Genomic DNA, 15,754 nt, shown 5'->3' with positions numbered 1-15,754 from the left:
GTTGGCTTAAAACTCAACATTCAGAAAACTAAGATCATGGCATCTATTCCCACCACTTCATGGCAAATAGATGGGGAAACAGTGACAGCCTTTATTTTTGGGGGCTCCAAAATCACTGCAGATGGTGACTGCAGCCATGAAATTAAAAGATGCTTGCCCCCTGGAAGAAAAGCAACCTAGACAGCATATTGAAAAGCAGAGACATAACTTTGCCAACAAAGGTCCATCTAGTCAAGGCTATGGTTTTTCCAGTAGTCGTGTATGGATGTAAGAGTTGGACTATAAAGAAAGCTGAGCACTAAAGAATTGCTGCTTTTGAACTGTGGTGTTGGAGAAGACTCTTGAGTGTCCTTTGGACAGCAAGGAGATCCAACCAGTCCATCGTAAAGGAAATCAGTCCTGAATATTCATTGGAAGGTCTGATGCTGAAACTCCAATAGTTTGGCCACCTGATTGAGGAACTGACTCATTGGAAAACACCCTAATGCTGGGAGAGATTGGAGGCAGGAGGAGAAGGGGGTAACAGAGGATGAGATGGTTAGATGGTATCACCACCGACTCTATGAACATGAGTTTGAGCAAGCTCCAGGAGTTGGTGATGGACAGGGAAGCCTGACATGCTGCAGTCCATGGGATTGGACACTACTGAGTGACTGAACTGACTAACTAAAATCTAACCAGCTCGAGGTAGGAATGGTCATGGTACCAAGTAATCTTGGTAAAGATTAATGAAAATATCTTTCTTATGAGCCTACTATGTTCAGGATATTGAGAAACTAAATATTTAAGAAAATTAAAACAGCGTAATTGTAATATAATTCTCCTTTTACTTGAAGGTACATGTTAAAATATTGGGAAGCTTTTTACCTCTTTCTCCTCGAAATGTCACAGAAGATGTAACTGAGGCATAGACTAAGGGCAAAGGAGAATATTCATCCAGCTCTTTCTCACTCTTGAGAATGTTGGAAACGCAGAGTTTTGACTGGTGATTATTTCTCATCTTCTTTTTATATACATTGAATATTCTGTCTCCAGGATAGATAAGGCTTAGAGCCTAGCCATAGATTTGACACTTAGAGGAATATTTGAACCCGGTTTTCAGTATTTCTTACTGACTCTCACTTCACTTTGCTTTGCTTGGAGTCTTCCTCCCCAGTTCTGATATCACACTTCCCCCTTATCTAGCCTAGCCTAAGACTTTTTCCTCCTCATTTTCTCTTATTTCATAGACTGGAACCTACTGTACCTTGTACACTCACTCCAGTGCACCATCAAAGAATTCCTCCATTCGAGCCACTGACGCCCACAGTTTGGGTTCCTCCTCTCCTTGAAGAGCACGCCTGCACTCTAAGTTGACCCTCTAAGTTGACCCTTAGGGTGGACATCTCTTCTTTCTGGTGGTTTCCCTTTCTCTCCAGATAAAGGAATGCTGTTGGGTTTTCTTCTCAAGCATCTCCTATGCCCTGCTCTGTTTAACTTACTAAAGGTGAATTTAACCGATTGCCTTAAACTAAGGGTTTCTCATAAACTTTCCAGATTCTTTATTCACAGTTACCTTAGCCTTCCAGAAAACTTACTATAGTCACTCTTTTCTGAAAGATGCTTTTCTCATCTTGCTGAGTACATGATTTCCTTGTGGAGAAAAGGCAGATCTGATTCCTTAGTTAAACCAGAAAGATCATAATTTTAAACTGCCTAAATCAATCAGCAGGATTATGTAACTGGCAGTGGGCAGTTGTTTTCCACTAACTTCAGAATAAAGACTGAGTATTTTTATGCTGAAATTTCGTGAGTTGTAAATGTCATTTATACACCTATAGAAAGTGGTCTTCTCAGCCCAGTAGACTGGGCTACTGAAATTAGTCACACAGATGCAGGCATCCCCTTTGCAGACTGGTCACTGGATCTTTTGAATGATTTCACTCACTACTCCTTTGGAGTGAGGAGTTAGCCCGATGGACTGTTCATCGTTCATGTTTTATGGAAAACTTTCCCTGAATAAACATACCTGCTGTGGATATGCCTTTGCCTCCAACATGTCTGTATATAATCTACATACTGCAGAATTGCACTGCCTCTTGCACTGGAGGCTGTAATATTAGGTTTTTCATTTTAATTGATTTAAGCTTGTTATATCCTCTTGATGAATTGCCCATTTTGTCATTATTAAGTGACCTTCTTTATCCCTGGTAATGTTCTTGCTCTGAAATCTACTTTATCTGATATTAATATAACCAATATTGCTTTCTTTTGATTAGTGTTAGCATAGTATATCCTTTTCTATTTATCCTGTCAGTTTTTGTTCCTTTTCTTCTTTTTTTTTTGTTTCATATCTTCCATGTCTCTACATAACCTTTTGAACATATGAACCTATGCAGTATAGTAACTATTTTAATATCCTTACCTGCTAATTTTATCATTTGTCATTGCCAAGTCAGTTTTAATACATTGATTTTTTTCCTCTTCCTTATGGATTGAATTCCTCTACTTCGCATGCTGGTAATTTTTATTGAATGCCAGACATTATGAATTTTAACTTTTTGACTGCAGGATATTTGACCTACAAATAGTTCTTGAGTTTCATTCTGAGACATGATTAAGTTAGTTGGAAACAGTTTGATCCTTTGGGGTCTTGCTTTTTAAGATTTGTTAGGTGAGACTAGAGCTGTGTTCAGTTTAGGGCTCATCGTTTCTCCACTACAGAGGCAAGGGAGACCCTTCTGAGTTCCCTACCCACTGAGCCAAAGAATAATGCTTTTGAACTGTAGTATTGGAGAAGACTCTTGAGAGTCCCTTGGACAGCATGGGGATCCAACCAGTCTGTCCTAAAGGAAATCAGTCCTGAATATTCATTGGAAGGACTCATGCTGAAGCTGAAACTCCAGTACTTTGGCCACCTGATGTGAAGAACTGACTCATTTGAAAAGACCCTGATGCTGGGAAAGAGTGAGGGCAGGAGGAGAAGGGGACAACAGAGGATGAGATGGTTGGATGCCATCACTGACTCAATGGACATGAGTTTGAGTAAACTCCGGGAGTTGGTGATGGACAGGGAGGCCTGGCATGCTGCAGTCCATAGGGTCACAAAGCGTCAGACACGACTGAGCAACTGAACTGAACCCAGTGCCCTGTGAATTATGAGGTTTTTCCAGGCTGGTCAGTGGGAGAACATTCTGTGCCCAGCCCTGCATGAGCCTCTGCACTGTTATTTCTAATCTTTTCAGTGGTTTTTTTCCTTGACCCAAGGTAGTTTCATCACCCATATCTGCTGATCCGTACTCTGCTGAATGTTAAAAGGCAGCCCTCTGTAGATCTCCAGAGTGTGCTCTCTGTGTAACTCTTCCCTCTCTGATGCTTTGTCCTATAAACACTGACTGCCCTTATCTTTCTGGACCTCAGCTGCTTCTCCTTGGTTCAGAGAGTTCCCCGGGCTCTACCTGGGTTATTCCCTGTGCTGCAGCCTGGGTTCTCTTCTCCAGGCAGTAACCTGGGCAGTCACGGCACTTACTGTGTTTCTCACCTCTTAGGAATCACTGTTCTTTTTTGCCTGATGATCATTGTCTTCAAAACTTCTTCCTTATGTTTTGCCCTTTTTGGCATGCAGTCATGGGTAAATCCTGACCCTATTCCTCCATGTTGGCCAGAAACGGAAGACTCCAGAATCACATACTATAGATACACGATTTCCTCAACTAGAGTATAAGCTCCTCAAAGTAAAGAATCTCTTATTTTCCTTATGCTGTCTTTCTGGCTCATTATCTAGACTATTCAAGCTCACTAAGCATTTGTTGAATAAAGAGGCATTTATTGGGACTTCCCTGGTGATCCAGTGTTTGGAAATCTGCCTGCCAGTGCAGGGGACATGAGTTTGATCCCTGATCCAGGAAGGTCCCTCATGCTGCGGAGCAGCTAAGTCTGTGCACCACAACTACTGATCCCACACACCCTAGAGCCTGTACGCTGCAACAGGAATGAGAAGTCTGTGCACTGGGCCCAGTACAGCCAGAAACGAAATAAATAAAATTTTTTTAAATGACAAAAAAACGAGGCATTTATTGATGATCATATTGTAATATTGAGCAGGTGTCATGGGTGCTACTGGGTCAAAACAAAAATTCCTCTCCAGAATCTGCCTCCCTGGTCCTTTGGTTTGTTTGATTTCTGGTTTGTACACTTCCTATCAAAAAGCTGTCCCAAAATCCCCTATGGACATTATAGTGGCCGAGTTCCCTTAAATCTTTTCTGGAACAGTGTAGCTTATAAACATACACGTAGTAAAATTAGCTAGGGCCTTTCTCTATAGAAATGAAATAAGTAAGAGACGCCTCTGTTTCTATTTATTGTACTTTCTATATACTGAGCAAGGATGGGACCATGACAAAGACAATACTTAACATTCTGATAGTTGTAACTTGGTATCAGAGCAGAAGGGATGAGGACTTTTGAAGAAAGGTCCTGGCAATAAAATTAATATGGTTCATAATATTTTACTGATTTTTGGAACAATAACAAGGGTCTTGGCAAAATATTCCTTTTTTTTTTCTTTTCTCCTCTTGGCACAAACACAGTCTGGATAAATGCCTACATTTCAGCTACTATTGTATAAATTTTATCTTGGTTTCTTCTATTTCCTTAGCTGTCATTTTGTAGTTGCAGAAACATTACTGAGCTATTTTAACATTCTTAGCAACCAAGAGTCATAGCCCTGCTTTTGTTTTATTGCATTTGGGAGTGGCGAAAGATTTTTTATGATCTTATCATTCCTTATTTTCATATTTTGCTACAATGTAAAGAACTCTAATTTCAGTTTTTAACATTGCTTTGTTAAAATCCAGTTTTAGACATTGCTTTGTTAAATAAGGAAATTAAAGTTGTCAGATAGAATGCTGTGTAACTGAAGAACAGAAGTGAATAGCCATTTTTTTAGACATTGTATTATTTCAAATAAATACAAATATTAAAAGTTAGAAGTCAGGGCTTTCTGACCGTACTTCAAGGAGAGAAAAGGTAAAATTAGTACAGATTACTCATCCTAATCTTATAAGTGTAATCTCTGTAATTATACAGATTACCACTTTATCAACATGAGTAGGTAAAAATGAGAACCATATAGGGAACATTTTCAAAAATATCCATGCCTAGCCAATCTTCATTTTCTGAATTAAAGAATCATGGATATAGACACTTGGGACTTAATGGTTTTCAGTACTCCAGGATTGTTTTTGGAAAATTCTATCTCTCTCACATACACATGCAAGAAATTCCAGAGAAAATTTCCCTACCTGCTGCAAACACACACACACACCCCTTTACACCCCTACATAATTGTACATCGAATAAAAGCTGAGCATTTCACTCATCCTGTAAGATGTTGAGGGCACGTATCACATTAATGGTTATAATGGAGATTAATTTATCAGCGTCTCTTAGTAATTAAGATTTGTAACTTAAATCTCATTTATATGAGACTAAATTAACACCCATGTTTACAAAGGTATTTTCTGTTAATATGGAATTGATCAAGCAGTTTGTTAACTCTGTATTTCTCAGAAAACAGCTGATTTTGACACACACACTGTCTGGTTGAATGTGTCTCATAAAATTACCTTTTTTTTTTTTTTAATCTTTATAATTTAGGGGGCCAAATATAAATTTACTCAAAACGACAAAAAAAAAAAAAAAGCCCTTATTTAATACATCAGCCCCTTCAGTTCAGTTCAGTTCAGTCGCTCAGTTGTGTCCAACTCTTTGCAACCCCATGAACCACAGCACGCCAGGCCTCCCTGTCCATCACCAACTCCTGGAGTCCAACCAAACCCATGTCCATTGAGTTGGTGATGCCATCCAACTATCTCATCCTCTGTTGTCCCCTTCTCCTCCTGCCCTCAATCTTTCCCAGCATCAGGGTCTTTTCAAGTGAGTCAGTTCTTCGCATCAGGTGGCCAAACTATTGGAGTTCACCCAGGACTGATCTCCTTTAGGATGGACTGGTTGGATCTCCTTGCAGTCCCTTAGTGTTTTTTTAAAAAAACATCTTTATTAAGATGCAACTCATATCATAAAATTTACCCATGTAAACTGTACAACTCAATGGTTTTTAGTACATTCACAGAGTTGTGTCATGATCAGCACAGTCTTAAGTTTAGAACGTTTTTATTATCCCTGAAAGAAACCTTAAACCATGAGCAGCCAGTCTCTACTCCTCACTGAAACGCTCCAGCCCTAGGAGACCAGTCATCAACTTTTTCTCTAAATTTGCCTGTTCTGGACATTTCAAATAAATGGAATCATACAATATGTGTTTCCAACTGATTTCCTTCACTTAGCCTGATGTTTGGGTTGGGAGTTTCATCTGTGTTTTAGTATACATCAGTGCTTCATTCCTTTTTATATGGATCAATAATATATCGTTGTATGGAAACACACACTTTGTGTATCTGTGCATCAGTTGATGAACATTTGGATTGTTTCAACTTTTTAGCTATTATGAATGATGCTGCTGTGAACATTTGTGATTCCCAGGTGGCGTGGTGGTAAAGAATCCGCCTGCCAGTTCTGCGGGCTCCATCCCTGGGTTGGGGAGATTCCCTGGAGGAGGAAATGGCAGTCCACTCCAGTATTCTTGCTGAGAAAACCGTGCGGTCGCAGAGTCGGACATGACTGAGCACACAACCTGCTTTCCGTTTTCCTGTGTACAAGTTGCTGTTTATACCTACTAGTGAAATTGCTGGGTCATATGGTGACTGTTTTTTTAACAATTTGAAGAACTGCAAAATTGTTTTCTAAAGTGGCTGTGCCATTTTACATTCCCACCACCAGTATTAGGGTTCTAATTTCTCTGCATCCTGGTCAACTCTTGTCTATTTGATTATAGCCATCTTTGTAGCTGTGAAGTGATAACACTCATTGTGGTTTTGATTTGCATTATCCTAATGACTAATGGTATTGAGCATTTTTTCATGTGCTCTTAGACATCTCATATCTTCTTTAGATAAGTGTTTCTTCAAATCCTTTGCCTATTTTTAAATTGATGTCTTTTTATTGCTGATTTTTGTCAGTCAATATTTGATTTATTATTGATGAATATTCTTTGTATATTCTAGATTTTGTATCACATATGTAATTAGAAATTGGTTTCTCTCATTCCAGAGCTTGTCTTTTCACATTCTTGGTGGTGTCAATTGTCCCACAAAAGTTTTAGATTTTTATATAGTCCAGTGTATTTTTTCTTTTGTTACTTGTACTTTTGTGTTATATCTAAAAAATCATCGCCTAATTCAGGATCTTGGAGATTTACGCTTATGTTTTTGTTTTTTTAGTGTTATAGTTTTAGCTCTGATATTTAGATCTGTAGTTCATTTTGAATTATTATTTTTGTATGGTATATTATATAAGGGTCCAACTTTGTTCTTTTGCTATTGTCCCAGCACCATTTGTTGAAAAGACAACTCTTGCTCAATTGAATTGTCTTGATATCCTTGTACTGATAGAAATTCAATTGGCCATAAATATACTAATTTATTTTGGGGTTCTGAACCCTGTTTCACTGATGTAAATGTCTTTCCTTGTACATCAAAATACTATCTTAATTACAATAACTCTGTATTAAGTTTTTCAGTTGGGAAGTGTGAATCCTTCAGCTTTGTTCTCCTTTTTCAAGATTATTTGGCTATTCTGGGTTCCTTGGATTTCTACATGAATTTTAGTGTCACCTTGTCACTTTCTGCAAATAGCTGAGATTTGTTCAAGGGATTGTTTAAGTCTGTAAATCAATTTGGGGAAGACCCCTTAGGTTTTGTATTCATAATACTAAACTTAAGTTCTGCCTCTTTTATCCTTTTTTAGAAATATTTTCTTTTAGTTTTCTATAAGATTTTATACATACTCATTAAAGTATAATTCTTACAGTGTATTCATGTTAAACTAATCATGAAGAAATACGAAGTGATTATTTTTTGTATTGTTAAAAGCACAAAACTGTATAAACTAAATACTGCTACAGCAAAAATCTCTACATACAGAGGAATTATGTAGAGGAGTATCAGAGGAGGCATCAAATTACTTCACAGCTGTATAAATTAAGCAAAATGCTGTCACAGAATTTCCCTAAGTTCTTGGAAATTTTGTTTTGCTTTGTTGTTTTTTCTGATGAGATTCATTTTGTATTTGTAAGTATTAGCAAAGGTTTTTTGGGGAAAATTAGATATGAATAATGCCTTTATGGTCTGTAGGTAAGTATTACAAAAATAAACATTTTAGAGTTTTGTAACACTTTAGATTCCATTGGTCCCTAGAATAATATGTGGGCAGCTATTTGATAGTTTATGTAGTTTTGTTTACCAAGTGAATACTATAATCCAGTGGTTCTTGACATTTGGCTGCTATGCATTAGAATTCCTAGAGAGCTTTTGAAAATCCAGATGTCCCATACAGCACATCAGACCAATTAAATCAGAATCTCAGTGGGTGGGGTAGGGTGTTGGGATTTGGACATCAGAATTTATCAAAATTGTCCAGGTGAATCCACTGTGCAGCCAGCATTAGCCATGGTGATAGACATTTGAAAGTCCCCATAAGATTTTGCTCAGGAAAATATAATTATCCTGACATGGCAATTAAAGGCATACCATCTGAATTGTATGCCACTTTGTTACATCAGCCACTGTGAAAAGTGTTATGGAATTTTCAGGATGTTATGATTTGGATTTGCCTTTGCCTGTGAACTAATGATAAAAGATTATCTAATAATCACCAGACTTCCAAAATTTGATTCTAAGAAGATTAATTATGTTCTACCATATAGATGGGGGCTTCCCTCCCAGCTCAGTCAGTAAAGAATCTGCCTGCAATGCAGGAGACATGGGTTCGATTCCTGGATCGGGAAGATCCCCTGGAGAAGGGAATGACAACCCACTCCAGTATTCTTGCCTGGAGAATCCCATGGACAGAGGAATCTTGTGGGCTACAGTCCATGGGGTCGCAAGAGTCAGACACGACTGAGTGACTTTCACTTCACTACTGCCATATAGATAGGGATTTGAGTTGAAATGTCCACTGCTAAAGGGTTAAGTTTGATAAACCACCAGTTTATTGGAAAAATTACTGGGTTGAGAGTTTGGGAACCCGTGTTCTTATGCTCACTCTGCCATGTGACTTTGAACCAGGGTATTTAGGTTATAGTTTATGCTGCTAAGTCACTTCAGTCGTGTCCGACTCTGTGCGACCCCATAGACATCAGCCCACCAGGCTCTCCCGTCCCTGGGATTCTCCAGGCAAGAACACTGGAGTAGGTTGCCATTGCCTTCTCCAGAAATATACACTGCTACTGCTACTGCTGCTGCTGCTAAGTCGCTTCAGTCGTGTCCGACTCTGTGCGACCCCATAGACGGCAGCCCACCAGGCTCTCCCGTCCCTGGGATCCTCCAGGCAAGAACACTGGAGTGGGTTGCCATTTCCTTCTCCAGTGCATGAAAGTGAAAAGTGAAAGTGAAGTCGCTCAGTCGTGTCTGACTCTCAGCGACCCCATGGACTGCAGCCTATCAGGCTCCTCCATCCATGGGATTTTCAGGCAAGAGTATTGGAGTGGGGTGTCATTGCCTTCAATGAGGTAACTGAGCTGGAGGCAATCACCAAATTATTTATTCAGTAAATTGAATTGCCTGTTGTGAGCAAGGCAAGAATGTGGGGATGGAACAGAACACTGAAAAGCTCACAGAGGACAGCCAAGCATGCCAAATGTGTAAGTGTAGCTATAGTGAAATGTTCAGGGAATTAAGGGAGCACAGTGCTTCATCTGGTTCAGTACTGGGACAAATGTGATAGTTTTCTGTTGAACAACCATTCACAAATCCTTTCTTCCTTGCTGGCAGAATCCATCTCTGAAATAGACTGAAAAGGCCAGATGTTGCTTTTCTAGCTACCCTTGCAGGGGAGTATGGCCCCAGTGCTGGTCAGTGAGACCAGAGGAGGAATCTGTCAGACAGTTTTCCTTAGCAAAAGTTAGCAGTTGAGAAAGTTCCCTTCCTTCCTGTCATGACCTTGCTGCATGAGGTTGTGATATGTAGTGTTACAAAGATCATCTTGAGACTAATGGCCTAAGAACAAAGGCCTCCATGCTGGTTATAGTCAAAGAGAAAATATAGTCTGAATTTTTTATGTCAACATTGAGCTACTGAACTAAACCTTCAGCCACCTCCCTGTGGAGTTATTAAATGAGATAAAAATACTTACTGTTCCAACCCTTGGTTCTTTGAGAGTGATCTGTAGATCATTGGTCATCTGGGAGGCTGGTTAGAAATATAGATTCTTAGGGCTTGCATCAGACCTACTGCATGAGTCTGCATTTTAATAAGATCACCAGATGGATGACATGCACGTTAAAGCTTGAGAAGCACCAGTTTAAACCACTTTGAATTGGGTATTCTGTTACATGCAGTTGAAAGCTTCCTTATTAATATAAGTGCATTATAGTTCGCTAAAAAGACTTCTAATTCAGATGTAGGAAGTTGCAAGAAAGTTCTTATTCTCACCAAAACAAACAATATAAACTACATAATCACAGTTAAAAAAAAAAAAAATACCAGAGAGCTTGAAGACACAAATCTTAGTGACTCCAGAAAGTGGTAAGTCTTCCATAAGAGAAGTGACCCTCTCTCTGCCTTCTTTCCTGACTGAAATATAGAGAAAAAGCAGAAGCCACCGTACAGAGGAATAAGAAGTCAGCCTAACTTTTAAACTTCTAATGGCTATGTATGGGCTAACATGATAGAGTATAAACCAGTGAAGTTATAGTCTAGCTAAATAGTTTATAGTTATAAAGTTCTGTCCACTAGAACTTTCTGCCATGATGGAAGTGTTCAGGATCTGTGCTAACCAGTGTGGTAGCTACTAGCCAGACATAGCTAGTGTGACTGAGAAGCTGAATTTTTAATTTTAATTAACTTAAACCTAGTCACATATGGCCAGTGGCTACCATATTGGACAGTGCATTGCATAAGACGGAGTGAGACCACACTGCCCTTTAGGTCTTCATTTAGTGTTAGGGATCCTACTCTAAGAACCAAGGCAGGGAAGCAAAGCTGAGAGAAAATTCCTGAGGCATGGTTTTAGCTCAGGAGAACTGAGAGAAATCCTTTTCCGTTCACCTCCACATTCACAAAGTGTAGAGCAGACAACACGAGAGCAGGGCTGAAAGAAGTAGGCATCTCAGAGCTCTCAAAATCTCACCAGAGCTCTAATCCCAGGCCTTGCTGAAGATTAAGTCCTGATCTTTCCTCAAGTGAGGAAATGAATCAAACTACAGTTGCAACAAAAAGCCCAAGTTCAGCTCTACTGTAAAGCATGTAACTTCAGTCTTGACCTGAGGGCCATGCCCCTTTCTGGGAGCAAATATAATTTCCTTTAGTCTCTGCTATACTTTTCTACAAAAATGCCCAATACAAAATCAAAGATCTTAAGACACATGTGGCCCATAATCAAGAATACAATCAGTAGAAGACCCAGAGGTGATCCAGATATTGGTGTTATGAGTCAGAAACTTTATGACAGAAATACCAGATCTGCTGGACAAGGTGCACCACATGGATCAACAGATGAGGAATTTCAGCAGAAACATGAAAACTGGTTTTGTTTGTTTGTTTGTTTTTTTAATAAACGGAAATACTAAAAAATAAGAAATATAATATCAGAAATTAAGATATTTTAGATGGGCTTTTTGGGCTCCAAAATCACTGCAGATGGTGATTGCAGCCATGAAATTAAAAGACGCTTACTCCTTGGAAGGAAAGTTATGACCAACCTAGATAGCATATTCAAAAGCAGAGACATTACTTTACCAACAAAGGTCCGTCTAGTCAAGGCTATGGTTTTTCCAGTGGTCATGTATGGATGTGAGAGTTGGACTGTGAAGAAAGCTGAACGCCGAAGAATTGATGCTTTTGAAGTGTGGTGTTGGAGAAGACTCTTGAGAGTCCCTTGGACTGCAAGGAGATCCAACCAGTCCATTCTGAAGGAGATCAGCCCTGGGATTTCTTTGGAAGGAATGATGCTAAAGCTGAAACTCCAGTACTTTGGCCACCTCATGTGAAGAGTTGACTCATTGGAAAAGACTCTGATGCTGGGAGGGATTGGGGGCAGGAGGAGAAGGTGGCGACAGAGCATGAGATGTATGGATGGCATCACTGACTCTATGGACATGAGTTTGAGTGAACTCCAGGAGTTGGTGATGGACAGGGAGGCCTGGCGTGCTGCGATTCATGGGGTCACAAAGAGTCAAACACGACTGAGTGACTGAACTGAACTGAACTGAGCTGAAAATACCTGACAAGCTTTGGCCAGATTCCTGGGAGCAGTGTGCATTGTGGGAGGTTTCCTTATGAGTTACACTGATTGCTGTTTACCTTGAACAAGAATTATACATTACTCACTGCCCTGATTATTAAGCCCACAAACATTTCTTTTGATAGAACACTGCATAGATTTACCAGGCCACATGGCCTCATACTTTCCTGGTAATTTTCTGATAGAAAAGAAAATAATTGAACTTCTGGGAAGACACACCTGTGAAGGCCTTCCTAGATCACTTAGTTACAATTTTTACCTCTCTCCGGAAGTAAATGAGAGGCAGTCTTGGTAACTTGGTCCCACTATGTGTAAATATATCTTGTTTGGTCAGCTTGTGCTGCAGTTATATCATTAACATTTTCCATTCACTTCACATTTTAAATTTTTCTTTGAACATATGGTAATAAAATATCAAATTTTCACATACCAAGAACTATGGGTTTCTAGAAGAACTGTTTTCTTAAGTAACCTTGTTACTGTCCAGACTTAGAAGAACAGTGCCAGAAGGTTTCAGATGACCACTCAGTACATACAGAAATCTCTTTTCAATTAGAACTTAAAGTTTTGGAAGTGTTTTTGAATGTATTTCTTTTCTTTTTGGCTGCAATGCATCTTCTTTGCTGTGCAAGGGCTTTCTCTAGTTGGGGCAAGTGGGGCGACTCTTCTTGTGGTGCACAGGCTTCTCATTGCCGTGGCTTCTCTTGTTGCAGAGCCCAGGCTCTAGGGCTCAAGGGCTTCAGTAGTTGTGGTGTACAGGCTTAGATGCTGTCTGCCACGTGGCATCTTCTCCAACACTGAACACGTGTTCCCTGCATTGGCAGGCAGATTCTTAACCTCTGCCCCACCAGGGAAGTCCAAATTTTTAGAAGTTGAATTGCCTCTGCCATCCCCCAGGGACTCTAGCAGTTCTTGGCTTAAGAATAAGAAAGTGAATTGTTTTATTTCCTTAATCTGTTTATAGATTTTTTTTTATGATTTAGTTTTTTTAAAAATATTTGTAGAATAACTCATTATTACTCCAAAAAGAACCTATTTTACTTTCACAAATGGGAAAATTTCTCAGTTCATTTTTTTTTTTTTTTTGGTTCTGATTGTTATGGCCAGAATATTGCATTGGAAACTTATAAATACACACTGAAGATGAAACAGAGTTATTGTAGATGTTAATTTTTTTTTGCTTTCATTATTTATTTTTTAAGCATTCTTAATAATGAATTTGTATTTATTTTGGGGGGTGTCACCGATTAAAAATGCTGTGATAGCTTCAGGTGAACAGCAAAGGGACTCAGCCATACATACATATGTTTTAGATGTTAATCTTGATTTTTATTTCAGCTTCAGTTGTACATACTTCTAATAATTTCTGTTAGAACAAAATGGTAATGAGTTACTAGCAGTAATAGTGAAATTAACAAACTGCTTTGTTTTACAGGGAAAATATTTATCCCCAAACAGAAACCTGTACAGACTTTTACAGAAGAAAAAGTGTCTCTTGATCCAGAACTAGAAGAAGCTTTGACAAGTGCTTCTGATACAGAATTGTGTGACCTCGCAGGTATCTCCTAAAATAAATTAATTTGTGAGTGAGAATAGAGGGGGAAAATGCCAACACATACCTGTATTCACTACACAAATGCTGGCTGTGCCTAGCGAAGTGCTCCTGAATATGTAACCATATATTTGGCTTTGTTTTTAACACTATAAATCTGACATAAAGGATTTTGTTTCTTTAAATTCTCTTAATGATCAAATTTTAATGTTAATGGAATTTATTGATTATTGGATGTCTTTTTTCCCCCTTCTTGCCATCTTTGAAAGTCTTTATTAAAGACTTTCATCAGCCGGTGCTCAGCTAAAAGCTATCTCCAAGGTCAACTGGTATCCCGTTTTATCAGAAGACCCAGAAATGGGTAACTGGAAATTAGATAAAGTAGTCCTGAGCTCTCATCCCACTTTCCTAACTTTCCTGAAGTTAGATGGAACTCCAAACCTCCCTGTGATTTTTCACTACCCATTTCTTATCTGGACCAGTGTCTGCCCCCAGCTACCTCCACCCACACCCATTTTCCTAGATAGAAAAATACGATGCCTGGGAAGATCTTAGTACCAAATAACCCTAAGAATTAACAAGAGAAGCACAGTCAGGGTGTGGTACCACACCTGGAGCAGGTATCTTATTCCCTGGGGAGCTGAGGACTATGAACTTGTAAACAGTACACTCATCAGAATGGAACGGGCCAGTACAGTAGTAGCTTCTGCCTCATTTGTGCAACAGGGCAGCAAAAACAAAACCACATTTATTTCTAGTCCTAAGGGATGTGATTTTAATCTTAAATGTGAGAATTCAACTGTACTTTTTAGTACTCTGCTCTCAGCTGAAGTACAAATGTAAATTAATATTAAGAGTCAAGGTTAAGTTGAAAATCTGTTTTTTATCTCATTCTGTTTGGAGAAACATTGTAAGAAGGGTGGATGGATAGCAGTAGATCATTTCCATTTTCTCTCTTGGCCACCAGATGGAGCTAAGCACAGGTTTACATTTAGGGTCAAGCTGGCTCCAGCTGTGTCTAAATTCAAACGTGGGGAGAAAGTACAAGGGTATTGATAAGAAAGAGATTGTAGGGGATTTTTTTAATCATGTTGTCTCCTTTTTTGGGCTAAAAAATGTGTGTTTAATTGAATATGAAAATGTCCAGAGAATATTAAAATCGCTGATAGAAATTTGGGGGTATAAAATAATGTTCTTTTTCTATATTTGTAGCTATTCTTGGGATGCACAATTTGATAACAAATACACAGTTCTGCAACATAGTGGGAAGCAGTAATGGTGTCGACCAAGAACATTTTTCAAGTAAGAACTTATAATGCTTTGTGAATTCTAATCTTTTGTTAATTATGTTTTGTTTCCTCCATGTAATGACTTCAGTATTTGCATGCCAAATGTTACGTATGTGTGCTGGAATCCTGAGATTCCAGTTACATGGTATTGACAATAGAAAACCATTGAAAATAGAATATTAAATATTGTATGCTTAATGTGTCAGCAGACATAATAGGAACCACTCTCACCTTACTAAATAATGCTAATGGTAAATACTATAAAAACCAGTCAAACTTGGCTTTAATTGACATTTTGTTTTTGGTGTTCCTAATTTTCAGGAAGTCTACAACAGTGCTGACAAAGAAACTATATTATAAAATCAGATTCAGGAGAAAGCAAAGAATTCTTCAGACCCTAAACCTTTTTGTCTGATGCAATGTTAGACTAAAGCAAAGCTTTTTAAAAAATTCATGTGTAAGACATTTTAAAACTACCAAAATAATGCATATTGTGTAGTAAATTCAAACATGACTTACATGCGCAAGAAGTAAGTGTCTCTATTCACAGCCATCCTGCCTTCTACTTCCTGCA

The 15,754-nt window shown here is 38.8% G+C and overlaps 1 protein-coding gene across 2 annotated transcripts in view; it reads left to right on the top strand.

Annotated features, from left to right (window-relative positions):
* Positions 1 to 15,754, top strand: part of TMOD3 (tropomodulin 3) — an 85,744-nt gene that overhangs the window by 53,596 nt on the left and 16,394 nt on the right. For both annotated transcript variants that reach the window (XM_061428750.1, XM_061428751.1), the window contains exons 4-5: positions 13,775 to 13,897; positions 15,104 to 15,193. In XM_061428750.1, the coding sequence (XP_061284734.1) occupies positions 13,775 to 13,897; positions 15,104 to 15,193 (213 nt within the window). The remainder of the gene's footprint in view (positions 1 to 13,774; positions 13,898 to 15,103; positions 15,194 to 15,754) is intronic.

This window comes from Bos javanicus, chromosome 10 (assembly GCF_032452875.1).
Source record: "Bos javanicus breed banteng chromosome 10, ARS-OSU_banteng_1.0, whole genome shotgun sequence".
NCBI classification, from domain to species: domain Eukaryota; kingdom Metazoa; phylum Chordata; class Mammalia; order Artiodactyla; family Bovidae; genus Bos; species Bos javanicus.
Note: the sequence above shows the minus strand (reverse complement) of the source record. Positions and strands in the feature narration are given on the sequence as shown.